General features: G+C 47.6%; 2 protein-coding genes across 3 annotated transcripts in view; both read right to left on the reverse strand.

Annotated features, from left to right (window-relative positions):
- Positions 1-5,966: 5,966 nt before the first annotated feature.
- Positions 5,967-15,164, reverse strand: LOC138077915 (tubulin alpha-1C chain-like). The gene is made up of 4 exons (XM_068970312.1): positions 15,081-15,164; positions 9,320-9,542; positions 9,029-9,177; positions 5,967-6,941 (listed from the first exon to the last, which is right to left on the reverse strand). Exons 1-4 carry the CDS (start codon positions 15,081-15,083, stop codon positions 5,967-5,969), a joined length of 1,350 nt encoding a protein of 449 aa, XP_068826413.1. The 5' UTR covers positions 15,084-15,164.
- A 4,911-nt stretch (positions 15,165-20,075) lies between these two features.
- Positions 20,076-27,291, reverse strand: part of LOC138079169 (tubulin alpha-1C chain) — a 53,233-nt gene continuing 46,017 nt past the window's right edge. The window contains exons 3-5 of one of the 2 annotated variants that reach the window (XM_068972031.1): positions 23,563-23,785; positions 23,272-23,420; positions 20,076-21,185 (exon numbers count right to left, since the gene is read on the reverse strand). In XM_068972031.1, coding sequence (XP_068828132.1) covers positions 20,211-21,185; positions 23,272-23,420; positions 23,563-23,683 — 1,245 coding nt within the window. In that variant the 5' untranslated portion in view covers positions 23,684-23,785 and the 3' untranslated portion in view covers positions 20,076-20,210. The remainder of the gene's footprint in view (positions 21,186-23,271; positions 23,421-23,562; positions 23,786-27,291) is intronic. The other variant, XM_068972030.1, reaches the window with a different exon arrangement.

Raw genomic sequence — 27,291 nt, forward strand, 5'->3', positions numbered from 1 at the left:
AACCATTTTCCAGAACCTGCTCAGGACTGACAAACTCAGAGGAATGAATGGGGCAGTGACAGGCTAATGAGATGTCAGCCAAGGGGACTTTCTCCACGGGGCTGAAAATGGGAACCTTCCCCACATTGACGCACTGGGTGTATTTTCCCTTCATCTTCTTCTGCCCTGGGCCTCCCAGACAGGAACTCTGGCAGTGGGCTCCAGGAGCCATCTGCCTGGGTCATCTCTGCCAACTTCACTGTGTGGCCTTGGCTGGCAGGAGCTGACCACCCTGCCCTGGTGCTCAGGGGGGCAGTGCTCCAGGTGAGAGCTGTCCTGTCTGTGTGGTGGCTGGCGTCCTGTCAGCACAAGTCCAGCCAGGCGACAGCAGCTACCCTCCACGGACCGACTCTGTGTCTGTATGATCTGAGAGCTGATTCACTGAGTTCAGAAGACTTGAAAAAAGGCCCCCTCACTCAGGAAGCTATAGCCTGGATAGTGAGAGGCAGCTGACTTTGCTCCTCTGGGTCACCCGGTCCCAGGAATGAGGCTCCTGACAACAGCAAGCTGAGATCTCTGTTCTCCAACCCTGGCTCCACCCAGCACTCCACAGGAGGGCTAGCCTCCTCCCAGGCAACTGGAAAGACTGCCAGGCACGGTGACCACCTCCCCGGGGCTGCTGGGCAGAGTGGAGTGCTGCTTTGGAGTCAGAGTTCTTTTGGCTCTTTGCTCTGTAGCCTTAATTTACATGCTTAATCTCTCTAAGGTTAGATTTCCTCAGCTGTGGAAATGGGTGTGAGCACGTCCCCTCCTCACAGGTGTGAAGATCATGAAACACCCAAGAAGGGAAAGGTGTTCCCCCTACCCTGACAGAGCTTCCCCCTTCTCCCACAACCCCAGGCGGGGCCTCCATGCACCTAGAGGCCTGAAGACACACTCTGAGCTTAACCCCACCTGGCCACCTCTGGCCTGAAAGGGGCCTGTTTGACAGATTCCCACTAGTGCAGAGACACCTGCCAGTTGCTTCCCAAACAGGACAACCGGCACACTGGCCAGCATCGCTGGTCCTCCCAGTTACTCTCTCCTCCTCACCCGAACTCGAATCGCAGCTCTGCCGGGGTGTCCACAGGCCGCCCCCCCAGGGTGGGCAGCCTCCATGGGGTGGAAGCAGACTGCTCCATCAGTCAGGTCAGGTGAGAGCAGCATACTAGCTGCGCGGTGGGTTTGATCCCTGGGTTGGGAAGATGCCCTGGGGGAGGGCATGGCAACCCATTCTAGTATTCTTGCCTGGAAAGTCCCATGGACAGAGGAGCCTCACAGGCTGCAGTCCATGGGGTCGCAGAGAGTCGGACCTGAGGTAACTGAGCGCACACGCAGGGTCTGGCGGTGGTTTAGTCACTAAGTCCGGCTCTTGTGACACCGTGGACTGCAGCCCGCCAGGCTCTTCTATCCATGGGATGTTCCAGGCAAGTGTTGACTAAAAAAAGATGTACAACTTGAGAGCTGTGAGTGAAATTTTATTTGGGGCAAAATGAGGACTGCAGCTCGGGAGGCAGCATCTCAGATAACTCTGAGAGCCTGCTCCAAACTGGCAGTGGGAGAAAGACAATACATAAGGCTTTGGTGAAGTGGCAGTTCAATAACATGAAGCACTCCTTTGACAAAAGGCTTTTTGTTAGTTTTGAGGATCTGATGTCATCATGAAGGGATTTAACGCTTCTCTAGATATGAGCTGCAAGGACTGAGATCATCAAATCTGTTCCTAAAAACGTTGAACTACTGAAGACCTGTCCCACCAGATTCCCTGGAGCAGAGTGCCTCCCTCCACCCTGAACTCCTTCAGGGGTTGTTGAAGGACGCAGCTACAGCAGCATAGGGTTCAATCTCTGTAGAAGTTAAGTCGCTCAGTCGTGTCCGACTCTTGGCGACCCCGTGGACTATAGCCTACCAGGTTCCGCCATCCATGGGATTTTCCAGGCAAGAATACTGGAATGGGCTGCCATTTCCTTCTCCAGGATTTCTTCCCGAACCAGGGATAGAACTACGGTCTCCTGCATTGCAGGCAGATTCTTTACTGACTGAGCTATCAGGGATGCCCAGAGTCTGGGGTGCCAGCCAGTTTTGGGGCTGCACCCTCTTAGGCTTTTTCCATCTATCCCCATCAAGCCCCGTGGCCTCAGCCCTGGTGGCAGTTCTGAGTGCAGACATTCCATTTGTGCTCAAGGGCAGATGGGATGATTGTCAGCCACAAAGCAGTGACAGACCTTGGGGTATATTTGTTCTTGCTGCAGGCTAACTTCTATTCACTCTCTCTCGAGCACAGGGGTGGGGGAGATCATCACTGCAAGGACAGATCCCTCTCCAAGCTCTCGCATTTTGCCCTTTCCAATTCCCCAGGCTCTGTTCTACTGGAACCGTTTTTTCTCAGCTAAACTCTTCTTTCACCCCCACACCATTGCAGCTGCTTAAAGGTTTCCAGCCCCTTCTACATCTTGGCAGATTATTCTACTGTAAGACTTATGGAGGTAACTGGAGGGGCTTGCTCCTGGCCAGGGGGCTGCAGGGGGTGGGGGTGTGCACTGGCCCCGGGGCTTCAGGCTCTGCAGGTGCTGCCAGGCTCTCCTGAAGGCTGAGGGAGGAGGAGGATAATAGACAAGCCCTGAACCCCATTCTCAGGGTCTCCAGCTTGGGACATGCAGGCTACGAGAATGGACCTTTCTTTCGGGTGTCGTGGGGTGCTGTGCTCAGCTGAAGCTGATGATCTGTCTCTTCCTTCTCTCACCTGGATGTCCTGTTCCCTCGAGAGCTCCCACTGTAGCAATTGGCAGAAAACCCAGGTTGGGAAGGTCTGAGTGCAGCTGGAGTGGCCAGCCTCTCCGAGGTTCACTGTTTCAGCCCAGGACGCCCATGCTCAGGCTGCAGAAGGGATCTAGCCCGTCACTTTGAATAGTAGTGGCTGGCTGTACTCAAGGATGGGGTGGGTTGGGCATAGCCCTTAAAGCATGAGACAACGGCTGCTCTCATGACAACTCTTCCAAGCACAAAGCTGAGAGGGCTCAGGCTGGAAGCTGTGCCCCAAGACAGAATGTGCATTTGAGGGAGGGGGTTGCTGTGCCATGTGCTTTGTGGAATCTTAGTTCCTCAATCAGGGATTGGACCCGGGCCCTCAGCATTGAAAGCACCAATTCCACTGGGCCACCAGGGAATTCCCAGGATGTGCATGTTTAAAATGCTCTCCTTAAAGCAAGGGGGCAGAGGTTAGCAACAAGTAAGAGGTGAAAACACCAGTGGGGAAAGAAAGATGGTAGCTGAGCGCCATTGAGCAAGCTCAGTCCTGGAGCAAAGGTGAGCAGACCTGCACCCACCCTCACCTCCTGCCACTTGCTTGGCCTCCCCACTCAGGCCAGGACCTAAGCATCAAAACTGGCTCCTCCCTTCCACATGCCCCGGCCCTCTGATGATCGCTGTCCTTTCGTTGCTCAGTTCATCCTCAGAGGCCACACCACTGGTCCCTGAGCACCGAGCTCTCCAGCCACCCGCACATTCTTCCCCCACCCTCAGCTTCTCAGAGTTGCCTCCTGCCCCGCTCAAGAACCACACAGCTTCCAGCAGGTGCTCAGAAAAGCGTCCAAGTTAGGGAGCTCTGCTCTTCAACCTTTCTACATACATCAGTTCAGTTCAGTTCAGTTCAGTTGCTCAGTCGTGTCCGACTCTTTGTGACCCCATGAATTTCAACACGCCAGGCCTCCCTGTCCATCAACAACTCCCCGAGTTCACTCAGACTCGCGTCCGTCGAGTCAGTGATGCCATCTAGCTATCTCATCCTCTGTTGTCCCCTTCTCCTCCTGCCCCCAACCCCTCGCAGTATCAGAGTCTTTTCCAATGAGTCAAATCTTCTCATGAGATGGCCAAAGTACTGGAGTTTCGGCTTTAGCATCATTCCTTCTAAAGAAATCCCAGGGTTGATTTCCTTGCAGTCCAAGGAACTCTCAAGAGTCTTCTCCAACACCACACTTCAAAAGCATCAATTCTTCGGCGCTCAGCTTTCTTCACAGTCCAACTCTCACATCCATACATGACCACTGGAAAAACCATAGCCTTGACTAGACGGACCTTAGTCAGCAAAGTAATGTCTCTGCTTTTGAATATGCTATCTAGCTTGGTCATAACTTTTCTTCCAAGGAGTGTCTTTTAATTTCATGGCTGCAATCACCATCTGCAGTGATTTTGGAGCCCAAAAAAATAAAGTCTGACACTGTTTCCACTGTTTCCCCACCTATTTCCCATGGAGTGATGGGACCGGATGCCATCATCTTCATTTTTTGAATGTTGAGCTTTAAGCCAACTTTTTCACTTTCTTTTACTTTCATCAAGAGGCTTTTGAGTTTCTCTTCACTTTCTGCCATAAGGGTGGTGTCATCTGCATATCTGAGGTGATTGATATTTCTCCCGGCAATCTTGATTCCAGCTGTGTTTCTTCCAGTCCAGCATTTCTCATGATGTACGCTGCATATAAGTTAAACAAGCAGGGTGACAATATACAGCCTTGACGTACTCCTTTTCCTATTTGGAACCAGTCTGTTGTTCCATGTCCAGTTCTAACTGTTGCTTCCTGGCCTGCATACAGATTTCTCAAGAGGCAGGTCAGGTGGTCTGGTATTCCCATCTCTTTAGAATTTTCCACAGTTTATTGTGATCCACACAGTCAAAGGCTTTGGCATAGTCAATAAAGCAGAAATAGATGTTTTTTTGGGACTCTCTTGCTTTTACGATGATCCAGCGGATGTTTGCAATTTGATCTCTGGTTCCTCTGCCTTTTCTAAAACCATGTTGAACATCAGGAAGTTCACAGTTCAAGTATTGCTGAAGCCTGGCTTGGAGAATTTTAAGCATTACTTTACTAGCGTGTGAGATGAGTGCAGTTGTGCAATAGTTTGAGCATTCTTTGGCATTGCCTTTCTTTGGGATTGGAATGAAAACTGACCTTTTCCAGTCCTGTGGCCATTGCTGAGTGTTCCAAATTTGCTGGCATATTGAGTGCAGCACTTTGACAGCATCATCTTTCAGGATTTGAAATAGCTCAACTGGAATTTTATCACCTTTACTAGCTTTGTTCATAATGATGCTTTCTAAAACCCACTTGACTTCACATTCCAAGATGTCTGGTTCTAGATGAGTGATCACACCACAATTTTCCTTATTATTCCCCTACTTCAAATATTCCCCGCGACATACACTGGGTCAAGGACCAATACCATAACAACCTGAGACTACCGTACTTTGTGTCTCAGCCTGCTCTCCTTTCTCCAAGCAGTGACTTCTTAAAGCACAGTCCTAGTTTGCCATTGTAGATTTTGGCCAAGGACAAAGAATCAGTCCAATTCCAAGCCCTTCCCATGTGATTCCAACACTTTATGAAATAAAGACTGCAGGAGTTCTGGCAGTCAGCCTGGCGACTTGAGTTATGGCTCCACCATTTATTAGCTGTGTTACCTAACCCCTTGGTACTCCACATGTGGTCACAGCAGACCAAGAATACCTGGGAGCGATGAGTTGAGAGGAGCAGTGAAACATGCATTACCACATGTAAAACAGCCATGGGAATTTGCTGTCTGATGTAGGCAGCTCAAACCCAGTGCTCTGTGACTACCTAGAGGGGTAGCACGGGGTGGCGGGGGAGGGAGGTTCAAGAGGGAGGGGACATATGTGCACCTACGGCTGACTCATGGTGATGTATGGCAGAAACCAACACAATACTGTGAAGCAATTATCCTCCAATTAAAAGAAAAAGAAAACCTGAGCTTAAACAAGGGCAAAAAAAATAAATTTTTAAAAAATGCTGTATGTTTGTTGAAACTCCACTTCAGACCTACAGATTCAGCTGTGCTGTGCAAATATCACTTTTATTGACAAGACAGGGCCACAGTGGGCAGCTCCACCAAAACAAATAAATAATACTGTCCCGAGATGAAACTGCGGCAGACATGCTAATACTCATCACCCTCATCATCTCCCTCTGCACTGTCGGCTCCAACCTCCTCATAATCCTTCTCAAGGGCAGCCATGTCCTCACGGGCCTCAGAAAACTCGCCTTCCTCCATGCCCTCACCCACGTACCAGTGAACAAAGGCACGCTTGGCATACATCAGGTCAAACTTGTGGTCCAGGCGAGCCCAGGCCTCAGCGATGGCTGTGGTGTTGCTTAGCATGCACACAGCTCGCTCTACTTTGGCCAGGTCTCCACCAGGTACCACAGTGGGAGGCTGGTAGTTAATGCCAACCTTGAAGCCAGTGGGGCACCAGTCCACAAACTGGATGCTGCGCTTGGTCTTGATGGTGGCAATGGCAGCATTGACATCTTTGGGAACCACGTCGCCACGGTACAACAGGCAGCAGGCCATGTATTTACCATGGCGAGGGTCACATTTCACCATCTGGTTGGCTGGCTCAAAGCAAGCATTGGTGATCTCTGCTACAGAAAGCTGTTCATGGTAGGCTTTCTCAGCAGAGATGACAGGGGCGTATGTGGCCAGAGGGAAGTGGATGCGGGGATAGGGCACCAGGTTGGTCTGGAACTCTGTCAGATCCACATTCAGGGCGCCATCAAACCTCAGGGAAGCCGTGATGGAGGACACTATCTGGCTCATGAGGCGGTTAAGATTCATGTAGGTCGGGCGCTCAATGTCGAGGTTTCTACGGCAGATGTCATAGATGGCCTCATTATCTACCATGAAGGCACAATCAGAGTGCTCCAGGGTGGTGTGGGTGGTGAGGATGGAGTTGTAGGGCTCAACGACAGCTGTGGAAACCTGGGGGGCTGGGTAAATGGAGAACTCCAGCTTGGACTTCTTGCCATAGTCGACAGAGAGGCGTTCCATCAGCAGGGAGGTGAACCCAGAACCAGTTCCCCCACCAAAGCTGTGGAAAACCAAGAAGCCCTGAAGACCCGTGCACTGGTCAGCCTGAAAAAAGAAAAAAGTTTAATTTTAGCTTTGGTGACAGCTGCAGTGATGTCTTTGAATCCATAATCCATAATCACACTGATCAAGATCTTAAAAAAAAAAACAGAAAACTTCTGAACAATACTTGCTAAGAAAGCAGACACTTGAAGAGCTTTTAAGTGCTACGTGATTCAGAGAAACTTTTCACAGTCATCTCTTGGGGCCTGGAGGGAGGGGATCTGTGAAAAGGCTATTTAAAATGAATTATTTTCATTTCTGCAGGCAGAGGAATCACCAAGTCTGGAATGGATGCAGGGCCCAAGTTTTGGGGACCGGGAGGCTCACCTCTGCTGCCCGTGCCATGACCACAGAGCAAAGGCAACCTCTTATCAGTTGGAGAGCTACCACCAGCAGGCCTGAGACCACACCGGCCCCATACAATGGATGTCTACAGAAATTGTGGCAGCTGCCTTCTGAGCCGGAATGCAGCATCAGAGTGACGAGCTAGTGCCCTGGTGCTAGAATAAGGCTGGCTCTGGCTCTGCCAGTTCCTTGCCATGTGCCTGTGACCAAATTCCTGTCTCAGTCTCAGTGTTCTCATTTATTAAATGAGGAGAACAGTAATCTGCTTGAGGTTGCTAGGAATTAAATGAGTACTGGAACAGTGCCTGGCACCGTCAGCACAGGTTAGCAGCAAGTCTGTTCATTCCGGGAAAGGTGATTTGCTGTCAGCAATCCATGTCCTTGTGTCACGGGGGCTTTCCACCACTTAACTGAGCTCTCCTGCCTAACAAACTGCTACTCTGTGAAAGGGTGATCTTAACCCGACAGAGTATTCTATGGACAGTCTTCACTTTAAGGTGCTCCAAGATTGTGGACATCCTCTACTGAGCCCTTAGTCACTTCTATGGGTCCACCCTCTGAATGAGATCAAAGCAAGGGGCAGACTCCTTTACCAGTTTCCACCCATTAAGGCTCTCGTGGACACAGTAATAAACACCAGGGACAAGTGCAATTGTTCTGGTGGTTAAAGAACTTCACTCCAGAACCCTCAGTGACTTTCACTAGTTCATTTGTCCCTAAGGCAGGAGCCAATTTCCAAGTCAGTGCCTGTAGCTGAAGCTTCACTTGCAAATAGAGGAACCACTAGCCCAATTTTGGTGTGAAGACTATGATAAACATCTGAAAAAGTATGACATCAAGAACGATGTAAGGCCATTCTTTCGAAAATAGACCTGTTGTTGCTGGGCTTAGCGTTATATGATTTTCCTGACACGCTATGCGCCCAGGCCTTCATTCTTGATTTTAGTCAATTACTTACAAGTTGCCCGGATGCCTAAGGAACAGACTCATCTGATTGCCAGACTCTTAATTAAAATGATCTGAACAGAACCCTTATCAACCTTACCGATGTGAATACAGTTACCTTAGACTTATCGGCCTCAAGGCTAGTCTACACTGCCCTGAGCTCTAGTAGAAAAGCAAGGGTACCGCTTTTTGGGGTTCTCTCTTAACCCTTTCAAAGTTCCAGTGACTTATACTTGCTTCTGTGACGAGGGAGCTCCCTGGACTCCACGTTCAGTGTTGCTGAAGTTCCCAATGGCAGCTGGTTCTAGTCGGTATTCCATTGGCTTCTTTTGCTGTAACTTTCTGGAGCAACATAGGGCAGCTGTCCAGTTTTTATGAGTTTGATCAATTAGTTACATCCAGAGCCAGCCACCTACCACTGTGACTAAGATGACCTAAAAAGGGATGCCTCAGCTTGGTGGCAGGAAGCTGCCTGATTAAGATGAACAAGGATGTTTAATGGGCTTAAGTGTCAGTAAAACTGTTAAGGCTTCCTGGTACTCACTTGACTTCAGGTAAACTGCCCTCCCTGAGTGAGCAATTGCCCAAATCTGCCTTAGAAGACATAGGAGGAGGCCAAGCAGCACCTACTTCAGCCTCAAAAAGTTGTCCCATAGCACAGGACCGTTTGGTTTAGAAGTCCAGTTATAGTGGGCAGAGTAAAGCTCATTCTAGTGCACAAAGAATGATCCCCATAGTCTGGTCTCTCAAAACTCTAAGAGAAAACGCTCATCCTAGTTTAAAAAAAGTTCTTTGTTTACCAGTTTCCGAACTCGGTCCAAGACGAGGTCAATGATCTCCTTGCCAATGGTGTAGTGACCTCGGGCATAGTTATTGGCGGCATCTTCTTTGCCTGAGATGAGTTGCTCAGGGTGGAAGAGCTGGCGGTAGGTGCCGGTGCGAACCTCATCTGGAAAAGGAAAATGAAGCAGCCACCTATCATTAACAACCCACACAAGCGTGCTCCATCCCAGGGCATCAGTGGAATTCCCAGGACACACCTCCTGTCCCAGATCCCTGGGATCTCACTGGGGTTACTGAGGTCAACTCACCAATGACTGTGGGTTCCAGGTCTACAAACACTGCCCTGGGCACATGCTTGCCAGCACCTGTCTCACTGAAGAAGGTGTTGAAGGAGTCATCTCCTCCCCCAATCGTCTTATCACTCGGCATCTGGCCATCGGGCTGGATGCCATGTTCCAGGCAGTAGAGCTCCCAGCAGGCATTGCCGATCTGGACACCAGCCTGGCCAACGTGGATGGAGATGCACTCACGCTGTGGGAAGGAAGAAAGGAAGTGTCAGAATGTGACACGGCGGATGGGACATTCAGGAATGATTCACACGGAAATGACTATTAACCTTCAAGACAAATCAGCACCTTTCTGGAGGCCATGCCTGCCCAGGCACTATTTCACAAACAACAGGCCAATTCAGAGGACAGGCTTTGGAAAACCACAGATACGCTAATGAACTACTAGACAAGGCCAGAGACCAGACTTTGGCTTTACAGCCCCATTAGATATTCATGGTCAGGTTTCTACCTTCAGAATGACACAAGCTACTCTAGCAATAGATTTTTCCCAACTCCTGGGAAATATGCCTGCTGACTCCTTAGAGGCATGCAAAATTCCTCCTTCCAGCTCTGACTCATTCCCTGTGTGACTGTAACTACAGCTCATTCCCATCCCTCTTTAATTCTATTCTTTAAACAGCTTCTGCCTCTCCCTTTCAAACCAGCTTAAACCAGCAAACTACAGCTGTATGACTCATGGAGAAAACAGCAGATAAGTAGCAGTCACCTGGACTTTAAAACTGGTCACAGGCATCCTTTCATCCTTGTGGAAGTATTTAATCTTAGGGAAAAACATTTTCCTTCACTGTCCACACACCTTGAGGGGAGAGTGGGGGAGGGTGGGCAGACGGAGACAGGGTAACAAAGGCGAGAAGTGTCACCAAGACTTCACTAATAGTTTAAGAAATCAGCTCTTTTCTAGCAAAATGTACATCTCGCTCTGGCATTGTGGAAGAAGAGTCTATAATTTCATAAATTTAATGATTTAGGCAAGCGTTTGTTTTCCTTTACTTGCTGAACAACATCATTTATAAGTTACCAAACTCATGCCTGCTTGGTAAAATAAGGCAGTGAACACAGAATCGAAACCCACAGACTTAAGAGGAAAACAAAGAGGATTTCTATTGTATTTCCATCATAAATCAAATTAGCTGCTTGAGACAGAGTCTTTCAAGTATCCACATCAAATATCTCCTATTACATGTTCTCCAAATAAGAGTTTCAGGGTTCTGAAAGCTGCTAATAGGAATTTAAAGCCTTTGACTGTGTGGATCACAACAAACTGTGGGAAATTCTTAAGAGACTGGAATACCAGACCACCTTACCTGTCTCTTGAGAAACCTGTATGCAGGTCAAGAAGCAACAGTTAGAAACAGACATGAAACAATGGACTGGTTCAAAACTGGGACAGTAAAAAAAATTTAAAAAAAAAGAAAAAAAACTGGGACAGGAGTATGTCAAGGCTGTATATTATCTCCCTGCTTATTTAACTTCTAAGCAGAGTACATCATGTAAAATGTTAGGCTGGATGAATCACAAGCTGGAATCAAGCCTCCCAGGAGAACTATCAGTAACCTCAGATGACACCACTCTAAAGGCAGAAAGTGAATGGGAACTAAAGAAAATAACCTCTTTTTTTTTTTTTTTTTTAAATTTTTATTTTTATTTTTTTAATTAAATTTTAAAATCTTTAATTCTTACATGTGTTCCCAAACATGAAACCCCCTCCCACCTCCCTCCCCATAACATCTCTGTGGGTGATCCCCATGCACCAGCCCCAAGCATGCTGTATCCTGCGTCAGACATAGACTGGCGATTCAATTCTTACATGATAGTATACATGATAGAATGCCATTCTCCCAAATAATCCCGCCCTCTCCCTCTCTCTCTGAGTCCAAAAGTCCGTTATACACAGCTGTGTCTTTTTTCCTGTCTTGCATACAGGGTCGTCATTGCCATCTTTCTAAATTCCATATATATGTGTTAGTATACTGTATTGGTGTTTTTCTTTCTGGCTTACTTCACTCTGTATAATCAGCTCCAGTTTCATCCATCTCATCAGAACTGATTCAAATGAATTCTTTTTAACGGCTGAGTAATACTCCATTGTGTACATGTACCAAAGCTTTCTTATCCATTCATCTGCTGATGGACATCTAGGTTGTTTCCATGTCCTGGCTATTATAAACAGTGCTGCGATGAACATTGGGGTACATGTGTCTCTTTCAATTCTGGTTTCCTCGGTGTGTATACCCAGCAGTGGGATTGCTGGGTCATATGGCAGTTCTATTTGCAATTTTTTAAGGAATCTCCACACTGTTCTCCATAGTGGCTGTACTAGTTTGCATTCCCACCAACAGTGTAGGAGGGTTCCCTTTTCTCCACACCCTCTCCAGCATTTATTGCTTGCAGATTTTTGGATCGCAGCCATTCTGACTGGTGTGAAGTGGTACCTCATTGTGGTTTTGATTTGCATTTCTCTGATAATGAGTGATGTTGAGCATCTTTTCATGTGTTTGTTAGCCATCCGTATGTCTTCTTTGGAGAAATGTCTATTTAGTTCTTTGGCCCATTTTTTGATTGGGTCGTTTATTTTTCTGGAATTGAGCTGCATAAGTTGCTTGTATATTTTTGAGATTAGTTGTTTGTCAGTTGCTTCATTTGCTATTATTTTCTCCCATTCCGAAGGCTGTCTTTTCACCTTGCGTATATTTTCCTTTGTTGTGCAGAAGCTTTTAATTTTAATTAGATCCCATTTGTTTATTTTTGCTTTTATTTCCAGAATTCTGGGAGGTGGATCATAGAGGATCCTGCTGTGATTTATGTCTGAGAGTGTTTTGCCTATATTCTCCTCTAGGAGTTTTATAGTTTCTGGTCTTACATTTAGATCTTTAATCCATTTTGAGTTTATTTTTGTGTGCGGTGTTAGAAAGTGATCTAGTTTCATTCTTTTACAAGTGGTTGACCAGTTTTCCCAGCACCACTTGTTAAAGAGATTGTCTTTACTCCATTGTATATTCTTGCCTCCTTTGTCAAAGATAAGGTGTCCATATGTGTGTGGATTTATCTCTGGGCTTTCTATTTTGTTCCATTGATCTATATGTCTGTCTTTGTGCCAGTACCATACTGTTTTGATGACTGTGGCTTTGTAGTAGAGCCTGAAGTCAGGCAAGTTGATTCCTCCAGTTCCATTCTTCTTTCTCAAGATTGCTTTGGCTATTCGAGGTTTTTTGTATTTCCATACAAATCTTGAAATTATTTGTTCTAGTTCTGTGAAAAATATGGCTGGTAGCTTGATAGGGATTGCGTTGAATTTGTAAATTGCTTTGGGTAGTATACTCATTTTCACTATATTGATTCTTCCAATCCATGAACATGGTATATTTCTCCATCTATTAGTGAGAAAATAACCTCTTGATGAGGGTGAAAATGCTGGCATCTGGTCCCATCACTTCATAGCAAATATATGGGAAAATGTGGAAACAGTGACTGATTTTATTTTCTTAGGCTCCAAAATCACTGCAGACGGTGACTGCAGCCATTAAACTAAAAGATGCTTGCTTCTTAGAAGGAAAGCTATGACAAACCTAGACAGCATATTAAAAAGCAGACATCATTTTGCCAACAAAGGTCCACATAGTCAAAGCTGTATTTTTCCAGTAGTCATGTATGGATGTGAGAGTTGGAGTGTAAAGAAGGCTGAGCATGAAAGAATCGATGCTTCTGAACTGTGGTGCTGGAGAAGACTCTTGAGAGTCCCTTGGACTGCCAGGAGATCAAACCAGTCAATCCTAAAGGAAATTAACCCTGACTATTCATCAGAAGGACTGATGCTGAAACTCCAATACTTTGACCATTTGAGGCAAAGAGCCAACTTATTTGAAAAGACCCTGATGCTGGGAAGAATTGAAGGCAAAAGGAGAAGGGGGTGGCAGAGGGTGAGATGTTTAGATAGCATCACCAACTCAATGGACATGAGTTTGAACAAACTCCGGGCGACAGTGAAGGACCAGAAAGCCTGGCATTCTGCAGTCTGTAGGTTTGCAGAGTCAGACGTGACTTAGCAACCGAACAACAATAGGAATCTAAAGAAAACTGACATCACCTAAGAGGTCAAAGGGCCTAGTCTCATAGCCCCAAGACAAAACCTCCGGTTACTCATAACCTTTGACTTACGGTTCCCTCCTTCTCACCATACTCCCCATAAAGCAATTATGCTCTGCTGACCTCATCAGCAAGCTCACTATTACCTGCATCTACTTGCCCAGCTCTAAGGCTGTGGGAGAAAGGGGAGTTTGTTCTAATGAACCCATGACTTTTAACCACTGCATCGTGTTTACCTTTAACTGGGCTCTGGACATTTCACAGCCCTAGAAACCAGGAAAGAACCAGATATTTGCCCATGACAGTCCCAGGTCAAGACCCATTGTAATGAAGCACTTCTAATGAAGCCTTTTGAGTTCAAAAACTTTTCATATTATGCAACAGTATGGCTTACATTGTGGCCACTGCTTGTCCTCCACTCTCCCCTGGCCACTTGGGAGATGAAGTGAGATACCGGTGATGGTGTCACTTCACTTAGTCTAGCCTTAACGGGATAATCAGCACCTGTCCTTTGTGAAATACGAGTCTAACCAGTGTATGTCTTAATAGGTTTGCTGCTACTTCTGATTTCCTGCCCTTTAAACACTCCCACCATTTTCTCAATAACACATTTACCAGTGTCCTTTGGTCTGGCTTAGTAAAAAGCACTCAAGCAAGTGTTACAGTCAGACATCCTTTGATAACTCTGGTAGTCCGTAAAAAAGGAAACTATTTATTTCTATATTCCTTTTTTAAAAAGGGTATTTTGATACATTTGATACTCATGCCCTGCTTTAGGTAGACGTCCAATGGATGTTTCCTAAGATACCTGTTTCCAAAACCTCTGACAGCTAAATAGAAAATACTCAAGTTGTGTGTAATTTCATGTTTCTTTAAAAGCAAGACTACTATGTCATTACTAGATTACTCTGTGACTTTATAAGTAAATATCTCTTTTGTGGACTTTTAAAAACCTGTAAGAAGAAAGTTTCAGCTACTAAACACCCCACTAAATTAACACTAGAAACCCTAGAAATGCAGGGATAAACACGGGACTGTCATTTCCTTCAAAGGAAATGCCTTCATCCTTCAGGTGGACTGGCAGCAAATGCAAGAGCTGCCCCCGCCCACCCTCCCCCATCCCGGCCACAGGGGACGATGGTGCAATTGGAAACTCTTCCCAGAGTCTGGCCACAGGTGGACTCAGCACCAAATCACAGGGCACAGGAGAGGGGTCGCCAGGAAACGTCTGCACCTACTATGCTGGAGCACACGAGATGCTCCAGGGGTCCTTTGCGGAAGGCTGTGGGAGGGTGAGATCACTTCAGGAAATGGGAGCGATCTGTAGCTTTCACAAGTCCTTGGGAGCCAGTGCGAAGGTTCTCCCACCTTCCTGGGGCAGTAGCGGCCCCGAAGGACTCAATGACTGGCCCCGTTCTAGGATCAAGTGGCTTTTCCACTTCCACTCAAGGCAGTACCCAGGCCGCGTCTTCGAGCCCGACGAGGAGTCAGCCAGGTGAACTCGACTCTCCCAACCTGGCCACCTGAAACCAGTTTGCCCGGAGGCGTGGACGTGGCTGCACTCGCACTGGGGTCCCAACGCCCCTTCGGACTCCGCACTCTGCCCCCACACCACCGCCCCGGGACCCCCACTCACCATGACGGAGACTTGGACGGCTCTGCGGGGCTGGAACAGGGGAGGGGCCGGCCGCGAAGATCTCCCACTGACAGACTACTAAGGAGTCCGGGGGAGAAGTAGGGAGAGGCCCGGGGCCGGGAGGGCTCCTATAAACCCCTACCCGGGCCACGTGTCAGGGGGGCGGGACCCGACCCCGCCCCGGCCTCCGCGGCCCCGCCTCCCAGCCCTACACCGGGTTTTACCCTCCCGGCCGAGAGAGGAGGGGCGCGCGGCGCTCATTGGTGGGTTCAAAAGTTCAAACCAAACTCTACGGAACCAGCCAGAAGAACCAGAAAAGGGAGGAGGCATCCGGGGGCCGAAGAATGGGCCGGTGGGGTGAGGGAGAGGATGCACTCGGCGACGGGAAAGAGAAGCGAGGCGAAGGGTGGGGACGGCAGTGGGCGACGCGTAAGCGAGGAGGGGCGCCAGGTAAAGGGAGGCGCCGCGGCGGAGCCCTGGGGGCGCGGCTCCTCTCGCTGCCCGCCCGGTCGCCGGGCTCCAGACCCCCGACCCTGGACTGGAGGGCGGCCTAGGTGGCCTTCAGCAAGTTCCAGCCGCACAGCCCCCAGTCAGGACCTCCCACACGATCCGGCTGCTTCCACCGCGGGTAACCCCAGCGCCCGCAGCTCTCGCAGTTGAGGGACTTCCAAGAGGGAAGCCCTAAGGTTCCCCATTCCAGGTCTTAATCACTACAAACCAACCTGAAATCTTGAATCTCACCTTTTTAAATTGCTTTTCTTTCCTTGTTTTCCTGCCTCCTTTTAAATGAACCTTTTGGTTTCTAACAGCAAACTCCTTCCATCTCGTGCAAAGCAGGTTTTCTCCCTGCCTGGAATTATACTAACCCCAGGTTCCCAGGTGGCGCTAGTGGTAAAGAATCTGCCTGCCAATGCAGGAGAGCCAAGATAAGCAGGTTTGATCCCTGGGTGGGGATGATCCGCTGGAGTAGAAATGGCAACCCACTCTAGTATTCTTGCCTGGAGAATCCTACGGACAGAGGAGCCTGGTGGGCTTCAGTCCTTGGGGTCTCAAAGAGTCTGACACGTGCATATAATAGCTTTCACTTTTCAGTTGCTTACTATGCAGAGTTTTTTGTTTTTCAGACAGTGTTAATCACATGTCATCCGTTAAACAAATGCTGTGCCTTACCCCCGTTTTTAGAGATAAAGAAACTAGAATTTCGAGTAATTCAACTAGTTGCACATCACACAGCTGGAGAGAGTTAGGCCCTCACTGCCTTGCACTGCCTCACCCTAAGTATACCACTCTTTGTTATGGAACCCAAGTTCCTGTGTCCCTGGCACACTGAAGCCGAACAGTCCAGAACCTGGGAGTTTGGAGCAGAGAAAGATTTATTGCATAAGGCTAAAGCAAGAATAGATGTCCGGTGCCCAAAAGACTTAACCCTCCAATCACTTTCAGGCAAGACTGTTATGGAAAAGGGTCATAAATTGCTTGACCAGCTCCTGGACCTTCTCATTGTTTGGTGGTGAGGTAACAGAGTGGTGTTTCCAGAATCTCAACTTTCTGGTTCCAACCAGTCTGGAGTCTGTATGCTTGTGGTGGACTTGTAGTTACATCTTCCTGGGTGGTGGGGTCTTAGTTTTTGTAGAACCACTCAAATATAATACATCAAGTTGTTATCTTATGGCTTCGGAAGAATTAGGTGTCCTGTGACTCTATTGTCCTAATCAGTAACTGCTTGAGCTTGCTCTTTGGCACTCAAGGAAGGCCTGGGAGACTTTTTTTTTCCGGTTTTCTACAAATAAGATACAGGGGACATGGAGGGCCTTTTGAAATTGGGCAGGACCTGCAAGGCCTGGCTTAGTTTCACTCTGACTTCCATGCAAGGATTTATTCCTCAGAAGCATCCTTTATTTCATTTGCTTTTCTTGTTCAGAGGATATAGGCTTCATTCAGCCTCCTTGACCTTCCCTGAAATCCAAAGGGCGGATTCAAACAGTTGCTTATCAGGGAAGGGAGGGGATGCAGAAATAGGAGGAGAAGTCAAGTGGTTGTACAGCCTTGGAGCCTGGTTCCTACTCAAGGAATATGTGTAACAGTCTCTCTAAGTTCTGTAGTACCAGGGCCCCTACCCAGGTGGAGGATGATAACTTCAGGTCGAGCACAAGATTCCTGCAGCACTGCCCTATTACCTCACCACCAACCAATCAGAAGAAAGCGACACATTCTGCATCCACCACATTCAAAATTCACCCCAAATTTTGCCTGCCTTTTTTGGGCCTTGTTAGGCCTCAGGCACATGCCTACGCCCACTTGTGCTAACTTGCTTCCATTGTGTCCAACTGTTTGCGACCCAATGGACTGTAGCCCGATAAGCTCCTTCGTCCATGGGATTTTCCAGGCAAAAATACTGGAGTAGGTTGCCATTTCCTTCTCCAGGGGATCTTCCCGACCCAGGGATAAACTCGTCTCTGGATTGCAGGCAGATTCTACACCGACTGAGCTATCAGGGATGCCCAGAGTCTGGGGTGCCAGCCAGTTTTGGGGCTGCACCCTCTTAGGCTTTTTCCATCTATCCCCATCAAGCCCCGTGGCCTCAGCCCTGGTGGCAGTTCTGAGTGCAGACATTCCATTTGTGCTCAAGGGCAGATGGGATGATTGTTAGCCACAAAGCAGTGACAGACCTTGGGGTATATTTGTTCTTGCTGCAGGCTAACTTCTGTTCACTCTCTCGCCAGCACAGGGGTGGGGGAGATCATCACTGCAAGGACAGATCCCTCTCCAAGCTCTCGCATTTTGCCCTTTCCAATTCCCCAGGCTCTGTTCTACTGGAACCGTTTTTCTCAGCTAAACTCTTCTTTCACCCCCACACCATTGCAGCTGCTTAAAGGTTTCCAGCCCCTTCTACATCTTGGCAGATTATTCTACTGTAAGACTTATGGAGGTAACTGGAGGGGCTTGCTCCTGGCCAGGGGGCTGCAGGGGGTGGGGGTGTGCACTGGCCCCGGGGCTTCAGGCTCTGCAGGTGCTGCCAGGCTCTCCTGAAGGCTGAGGGAGGAGGAGGATAATAGACAAGCCCTGAACCCCATTCTCAGGGTCTCCAGCTTGGGACATGCAGGCTACGAGAATGGACCTTTCTTTCGGGTGTCGTGGGGTGCTGTGCTCAGCTGAAGCTGATGATCTGTCTCTTCCTTCTCTCACCTGGATGTCCTGTTCCCTCGAGAGCTCCCACTGTAGCAATTGGCAGAAAACCCAGGTTGGGAAGGTCTGAGTGCAGCTGGAGTGGCCAGCCTCTCCGAGGTTCACTGTTTCAGCCCAGGACGCCCATGCTCAGGCTGCAGAAGGGATCTAGCCCGTCACTTTGAATAGTAGTGGCTGGCTGTACTCAAGGATGGGGTGGGTTGGGCATAGCCCTTAAAGCATGAGACAACGGCTGCTCTCATGACAACTCTTCCAAGCACAAAGCTGAGAGGGCTCAGGCTGGAAGCTGTGCCCCAAGACAGAATGTGCATTTGAGGGAGGGGGTTGCTGTGCCATGTGCTTTGTGGAATCTTAGTTCCTCAATCAGGGATTGGACCCGGGCCCTCAGCATTGAAAGCACCAATTCCACTGGGCCACCAGGGAATTCCCAGGATGTGCATGTTTAAAATGCTCTCCTTAAAGCAAGGGGGCAGAGGTTAGCAACAAGTAAGAGGTGAAAACACCAGTGGGAAAAGAAAGATGGTAGCTGAGCGCCATTGAGCAAGCTCAGTCCTGGAGCAAAGGTGAGAAGACCTGCACCCACCCTCCTGCCACTTGCTTGGCCTCCCCACTCAGGCCAGGACCTAAGCATCAAAACTGGCTCCTCCCTTCCACATGCCCTGGCCCTCTGATGATCGCTGTCCTTTCATTGCTCAGTTCATCCTCAGAGGCCACACCACTGGTCCCTGAGCACCGAGCTCTCCAGCCACCCGCACATTCTTCCCCCACCCTCAGCTTCTCACAGTTGCCTCCTGCCCCGCTCAAGAACCACACAGCTTCCAGCAGGTGCTCAGAAAAGCGTCCAAGTTAGGGAGCTCTGATCTTCAACCTTTTTTACATACATACTCCTACAATTTTCCTTATTATTCCCCTACTTCAAATATTCCCCGCGACATACACTGGGTCAAGGACCAATACCATAACAACCTGAGACTACCGTACTTTGTGTCTCAGCCTGCTCTCCTTTCTCCAAGCAGTGACTTCTTAAAGCACAGTCCTAGTTTGCCATTGTAGATTTTGGCCAAGGACAAAGAATCAGTCCAATTCCAAGCCCTTCCCATGTGATTCCAACACTTTATGAAATAAAGACTGCAGGAGTTCTGGCAGTCAGCCTGGTGACTTGAGTTATGGCTCCACCATTTATTAGCTGTGTTACCTAACCCCTTGGTACTCCACATGTGGTCACAGCAGACCAAGAATACCTGGGAGCGATGAGTTGACAGGAGCAGTGAAACATGCATTACCACATGTAAAACAGCCATGGGAATTTGCTGTCTGATGCAGACAGCTCAAACCCAGTGCTCTGTGACTACCTAGAGGGGTAGCACGGGGTGGCGGGGGAGGGAGGTTCAAGAGGGAGGGGACATGTGCACCTATGGCTGACTCATGGTGATGTATGGCAGAAACAACACAATACTGTGAAGCAATTATCCTGCAATTAAAAAGAAAAACAAAGAAAACCTGAGAGCTTTAAAAAACAAAGGCAAAAAAAAAAAGAAAAAAAATGCAGTATGTTTGTTAAAACTCCACTTCAGACCTACAGATTCAGGTCTCCTTTTTAAAATCTACAGGAGATACACATCCATATTAAAGATTGAAAAGCACTGGCCCAATGAGCCTGTTGCCTCACTTATGATTTTATCACCAGTCATCGTTGCAGGTCTTAGTGAAATAGACAAACCTCTTAGCGCAGTACACAGAAACCACTTGAAATGTTGAGCAAATGATCAGATGGAATTGCCAGCCTCCTCCATCACAAACTGGTTTTCAATAAGTAAACATTTACTATGATACAGCGTGACCTTGGAAGTGGAAATATCACCTTTATTGTCAAGATAGGGCGACAGTGGGCAGCTCCACTGAACACAAGTAATACAGTCCCAAGATGAAACTGCAGCAGACATGCTAATACTCATCACCCTCATCATCTCCCTCTGCACTGTCGGCTCCAACCTCCTCATAATCCTTCTCAAGGGCAGCCATGTCCTCACGGGCCTCAGAAAACTCGCCTTCCTCCATGCCCTCACCCACGTACCAGTGAACAAAGGCACGCTTGGCATACATCAGGTCAAACTTGTGGTCCAGGCGAGCCCAGGCTTCAGCAACGGCTGTGGTGTTGCTCAGCATGCACACAGCTCGCTGTACTTTGGCCAGGTCTCCACCAGGTACCACAGTGGGAGGCTGGTAATTAATGCCAACCTTGAAGCCAGTGGGGCACCAGTCCACAAATTGGATGCTGCGCTTGGTCTTGATGGTGGCAATGGCAGCATTGACATCTTTGGGAACCACGTCGCCACGGTACAACAGGCAGCAGGCCATGTATTTACCATGGCGAGGGTCACATTTCACCATCTGGTTGGCTGGCTCAAAGCAAGCATTGGTGATCTCTGCTACAGAAAGCTGTTCATGGTAGGCTTTCTCAGCAGAGATGACAGGGGCGTATGTGGCCAGAGGGAAGTGGATGCGGGGATAGGGCACCAGGTTGGTCTGGAACTCTGTCAGATCCACATTCAGGGCGCCATCAAACCTCAGGGAAGCCGTGATGGAGGACACTATCTGGCTCATGAGGCGGTTAAGATTCGTGTAGGTCGGGCGCTCAATGTCGAGGTTTCTACGGCAGATGTCATAGATGGCCTCATTATCTACCATGAAGGCACAATCAGAGTGCTCCAGGGTGGTGTGGGTGGTGAGGATGGAGTTGTAGGGCTCAACGACAGCTGTGGAAACCTGGGGGGCTGGGTAAATGGAGAACTCCAGCTTGGACTTCTTGCCATAGTCAACAGAGAGGCGTTCCATCAGCAGGGAGGTGAACCCAGAACCAGTTCCCCCACCAAAGCTGTGGAAAACCAAGAAGCCCTGAAGACCCGTGCACTGGTCAGCCTGAAAAAAGAAAAAAGTTTAATTTTAGCTTTGGTGACAGCTGCAGTGATGTCTTTGAATCCATAATCCATAATCACACTGATCAAGATCTTAAAAAAAAAACAGAAAACTTCTGAACAATACTTGCTAAGAAAGCAGACACTTGAAGAGCTTTTAAGTGCTACGTGATTCAGAGAAACTTTTCACCGTCATCTCTTGGGGCCTGGAGGGAGGGGATCTGTGAAAAGGCTATTTAAAATGAATTATTTTCATTTCTGCAGGCAGAGGAATCACCAAGTCTGGAATGGATGCAGGGCCCAAGTTTTGGGGACCGGGAGGCTCACCTCTGCTGCCCGTGCCATGACCACAGAGCAAAGGCAACCTCTTATCAGTTGGAGAGCTACCACCAGCAGGCCTGAGACCACACCGGCCCCATACAATGGATGTCTACAGAAATTGTGGCAGCTGCCTTCTGAGCCGGAATGCAGCATCAGAGTGAAGAGCTAGTGCCCTGGTGCTAGAATAAGGCTGGCTCTGGCTCTGCCAGTTCCTTGCCATGTGCCTGTGACCAAATTCCTGTCTCAGTCTCAGTGTTCTCATTTATTAAATGAGGAGAACAGTAATCTGCTTGAGGTTGCTAGGAATTAAATGAGTACTGGAACAGTGCCTGGCACCGTCAGCACAGGTTAGCAGCAAGTCTGTTCATTCCGGGAAAGGTGATTTGCTGTCAGCAATCCATGTCCTTGTGTCACGGGGGCTTTCCACCACTTAACTGAGCTCTCCTGCCTAACAAACTGCTACTCTGTGAAAGGGTGATCTTAACCCGACAGAGTATTCTATGGACAGTCTTCACTTTAAGGTGCTCCAAGATTGTGGACATCCTCTACTGAGCCCTTAGTCACTTCTATGGGTCCACCCTCTGAATGAGATCAAAGCAAGGGGCAGACTCCTTTACCAGTTTCCATCCATTAAGGCTCTTGTGGACACAGTAATAAACACCAGGGACAAGTGCAATTGTTCTGGTGGTTAAAGAACTTCACTCCAGAACCCTCAGTGACTTTCACTAGTTCATTTGTCCCTAAGGCAGGAGCCAATTTCCAAGTCAGTGCCTGTAGCTGAAGCTTCACTTGCAAATAGAGGAACCATTAGCCCAATTTTGGTGTGAAGACTATGATAAACATCTGAAAAAGTATGACATCAAGAACGATGTAAGGCCATTCTTTCGAAAATAGACCTGTTGTTGCTGGGCTTAGCGTTATATGATTTTCCTGACACGCTATGCGCCCAGGCCTTCATTCTTGATTTTAGTCAATTACTTACAAGTTGCCCGGATGCCTAAGGAACAGACTCATCTGATTGCCAGACTCTTAATTAAAATGATCTGAACAGAACCCTTATCAACCTTACCGATGTGAATACAGTTACCTTAGACTTATCGGCCTCAAGGCTAGTCTACACTGCCCTGAGCTCTAGTAGAAAAGCAAGAGTACCGCTTTTTGGGGTTCTGTCTTAACCCTTTCAAAGTTCCAGTGACTTATACTTGCTTCTGTGACGAGGGAGCTCCCTGGACTCCACGTTCAGTGTTGCTGAAGTTCCCAATGGCAGCTGGTTCTAGTCGGTATTCCATTGGCTTCTTTTGCTGTAACTTTCTGGAGCAACATAGGGCAGCTGTCCAGTTTTTATGAGTTTGATCAATTAGTTACATCCAGAGCCAGCCACCTACCACTGTGACTAAGATGACCTAAAAAGGGATGCCTCAGCTTGGAGGCAGGAAGCTGCCTGATTAAGATGAACAAGGATGTTTAATGGGCTTAAGTGTCAGTAAAACTGTTAAGGCTTCCTGGTACTCACTTGACTTCAGGTAAACTGCCCTCCCTGAGTGAGCAATTGCCCAAATCTGCCTTAGAAGACATAGGAGGAGGCCAAGCAGCACCTACTTCAGCCTCAAAAAGTTGTCCCATAGCACAGGACCGTTTGGTTTAGAAGTCCAGTTATAGTGGGCAGAGTAAAGCTCATTCTAGTGCACAAAGAATGATCCCCATAGTCTGGTCTCTCAAAACTCTAAGAGAAAACGCTCATCCTAGTTTAAAAAAAGTTCTTTGTTTACCAGTTTCCGAACTCGGTCCAAGACGAGGTCAATGATCTCCTTGCCAATGGTGTAGTGACCTCGGGCATAGTTATTGGCGGCATCTTCTTTGCCTGAGATGAGTTGCTCAGGGTGGAAGAGCTGGCGGTAGGTGCCGGTGCGAACCTCATCTGGAAAAAGAAAATGAAGCAGCCACCTATCATTAACAACCCACACAAGTGTGCTCCATCCCAGGGCATCAGTGGAATTCCCAGGACACACCTCCTGTCCCAGATCCCTGGGATCTCACTGGGGTTACTGAGGTCAACTCACCAATGACTGTGGGTTCCAGGTCTACAAACACTGCCCTGGGCACATGCTTGCCAGCACCTGTCTCACTGAAGAAGGTGTTGAAGGAGTCATCTCCTCCCCCAATCGTCTTATCACTCGGCATCTGGCCATCGGGCTGAATGCCATGTTCCAGGCAGTAGAGCTCCCAGCAGGCATTGCCGATCTGGACACCAGCCTGGCCAACGTGGATGGAGATGCACTCACGCTGTGGGAAGGAAGAAAGGAAGTGTCAGAATGTGACACGGCGGATGGGACATTCAGGAATGATTCACACGGAAATGACTATTAACCTTCAAGACAAATCAGCACCTTTCTGGAGGCCATGCCTGCCCAGGCACTATTTCACAAACAGGCCAATTCAGAGGACAGGCTTTGGAAAACCACAGATACGCTAATGAACTACTAGACAAGGCCAGAGACCAGACTTTGGCTTTACAGCCACATTAGATATTCATGGTCAGGTTTCTACCTTCAGAATGACACAAGCTACTCTAGCAATAGATTTTCCCCAACTCCTGGGAAATATGCCTGCTGACTCCTTAGAGGCATGCAAAATTCCTCCTTCCAGCTCTGACTCATTCCCTGTGTGACTGTAACTACAGCTCATTCCCATCCCTCTTTAATTCTATTCTTTAAACAGCTTCTGCCTCTCCCTTTCAAACCAGCTTAAACCAGCAAACTACAGCTGTATGACTCATGGAGAAAACAGCAGATAAGTAGCAGTCACCTGGACTTTAAAAACTGGTCACAGGCATCCTTTCATCCTTGTGGAAGTATTTAATCTTAGGGAAAAACATTTTCCTTCACTGTCCACACACCTTGAGGGGAGAGTGGGGGAGGGTGGGCAGACGGAGACAGGGTAACAAAGGCGAGAAGTGTCACCAAGACTTCACTAATAGTTTAAGAAATCAGCTCTTTTCTAGCAAAATGTACATCTCGCTCTGGCATTGTGGAAGAAGAGTCTATAATTTCATAAATTTAATGATTTAGGCAAGCATTTGTTTTCCTTTACTTGCTGAACAAGGTAATTTATAAGTTACCAAACTCATTCCTGCTTGGTAAAATAAGACAGTGAACACAGAATCTAAACCCACAGACTTAAGAGGAAAACAAAGAGGATTTCTATTGTATTTCCATCATAAATCAAATTAGCTGCTTGAGACAGAGTCTTTCAAGTATCCACATCAAATATCTCCTATTACATGTTCTCCAAATAAGAGTTTCAGGGTTCTGAAAGCTGCTAATAGGAATTTAAAGCCTTTGACTGTGTGGATCACAACAAACTATGGGAAATTCTTAAGGAGATTGGAATACCAGACCACCTTACCTGTCTCTTGAGAAACCTGTATGCAGGTCAAGAAGCAACAGTTAGAAACAGACATGAAACAATGGACTGGTTCAAAACTGGGACAGGAGTATGTCAAGGCTGTATATTATCTCCCTGCTTATTTAACTTCTAAGCAGAGTACATCATGTAAAATGTTAGGCTGGATGAATCACAAGCTGGAATCAAGCCTCCCAGGAGAACTATCAGTAACCTCAGATGACACCACTCTAAAGGCAGAAAGTGAATGGGAACGAAAGAAAAGAACCTCTGGATGAGGGTAAAGAGGAGTGAAAAAGCTGGCATCCGGTCCCATCAGTTCATGGCAAATAGATGGGAAAATGCAGAAACAGTGACTGCTTTTATTTTCTTGGGTTCCAAAATCACCTCAGACAGTGACTGAGATGAAATAAAAGACGCTTGCTTCTTAGAAGGAAAGCTATGACAAACCTAGACAGCATATTAAAAAGCAGACATCATTTTCCCAACAAAGGTCCACATAGTCAAAGCTGTATTTTTCCAATAGTCATGTATGGATGTGAGAGTTGGAGTGTAAAGAAGGCTGAGCATGGAACAATCGATGCTTCTGAACTGTGGTGCTGGAGAAGACTCTTGAGAGTCCCTTGGACTGCAAGGAGATCCAACCAGTCAATCCTAAAGGAAATTAACCCTGACTATTCTTTGGAAGAAGGCAATGGCACCTCACTCCAGTACTTTTGCCTGGAAAATCCCATGGACGGAGGAGCCTGGTGGGCTACAGTCCATGGGGTTGCTAAGATTCGAGACGACTAAGCGACTTCACTTTAACTTTTCACTTTCCTGCATTGGAGAAGGAAATGGCACCCCACTCCAGTGTTCTTGCCTGGAGAATCCCAGGGACAGCAGAGTGAGGTTGGTGAGCTGCCATCTCTGGGGTCTCACAGAGTGGGACACGACTGAAGCGACTTAGTAGTAGTAATTCATTGGAAGGACTGATGGTGAAGCTCCAATACTTAGGCCACTTGCAACAAAGAGCTGACTCAGTTGAAAAGACCCTGATGCTGGGAAGGATTGAAGGCAAAAGAAGGGGGTGGCAGAGGGTGAGATGTTCAGATAACATCACCAACTCAATGGACATGAGTTTGAACAAACTCCAGGAGACAGTGAAGGACCAGAAAGCCTGGCATTCTGCAGTCTGTAGGGTCGCAAAGAGTCGGACATGACTTAGCAACTGAACAATAGGAATCTAAAGAAAATTCAACATCACCTATGATGTCAAAGGGCCTAGTCTCATAACCACAAGATAAAACCTCCAGTTACTCATAACCTTTGACTTATGGTTCCCTCTTTCTCACCATACTCCCCATAAAGCAATTATGCTCTGGTGACCTCATCAGCAAGCTCACTATTACCTGCATCTACTTGCCCAGCTCTAAGGCTGTGGGAGAAAGGGGAGTTTGTTCTAATGAACCCATGACTTTTAACCACTGCATCGTGTTTACCTTTAACTGGACTCTGGACATTTCACAGTCGTAGAAACCAGGAAAGAACCAGATATTTGCCCATGACAGTCCCAGGTCCAAAGAGATAAAAGTATCTGAGAAGACCCTGCCATCCTAATGAAGCATTTCTAATATAGTTTTTGAATTAAAACCTTTTCATATTGTGCAACAGTATGGCTTACACTGTGGCCACTGCTTGTCCTCCACTCTCCCCTGGCCACTTGGGAGATGAAGTGAGATACCGGTGATGGTGTCACTTCACTTAGTCTAGCCTTAATGGGATAATCAGCACCTGTCCTTTGTGAAATACGAGTCTAACCAGTGTATGTCTTAATAGGTTTGCTGCTACTTCTGATTTCCTGCCCTTTAAACACTCCCACCATTTTCTCAATAACACATTTACCAGTGTCCTTTGGTCTGGCTTAGTAAAAAGCACTCAAGCAAGTGTTACAGTCAGACATCCTTTGATAACTCTGGTAGTCCCTAAAAAGGGACTATTTATTCACTATATTCCTTTTTAAAAAAAGATATTTTGATACATTTGATACTCATGGCCTGCTTTAGGTAGACCTCCAACGGATGTTTCCTAAGATACTTGTTTCCAAAACCTGTGGCTACTAAATAGAAAATACTCAAGTTGTGCGTAATTTCATGTATCTTTAAAAGCAAGACTACTATGTCATTACTAGATTACTCTGTGACTTTATAAGTAAATATTTCTTTTGTCGACTTTTTAAAACCTGTAAGAAGAAAGTTTCAGCTACTAAACACCCCACTAAATTAACACTAGAAACCCTAGAAATGCAGGGATAAACACGGGACAGTCATTTCCTTCAAAGGAGGAGCCTGCCTTCATCCTTCAGGTGGACTGGCGCAAATGCAAGAGCTGCCCCCGCCCACCCTCCC

The sequence above is a fragment of the Capricornis sumatraensis genome, chromosome 4, assembly GCF_032405125.1.
Source record: "Capricornis sumatraensis isolate serow.1 chromosome 4, serow.2, whole genome shotgun sequence".
Lineage (NCBI taxonomy): Eukaryota > Metazoa > Chordata > Mammalia > Artiodactyla > Bovidae > Capricornis > Capricornis sumatraensis.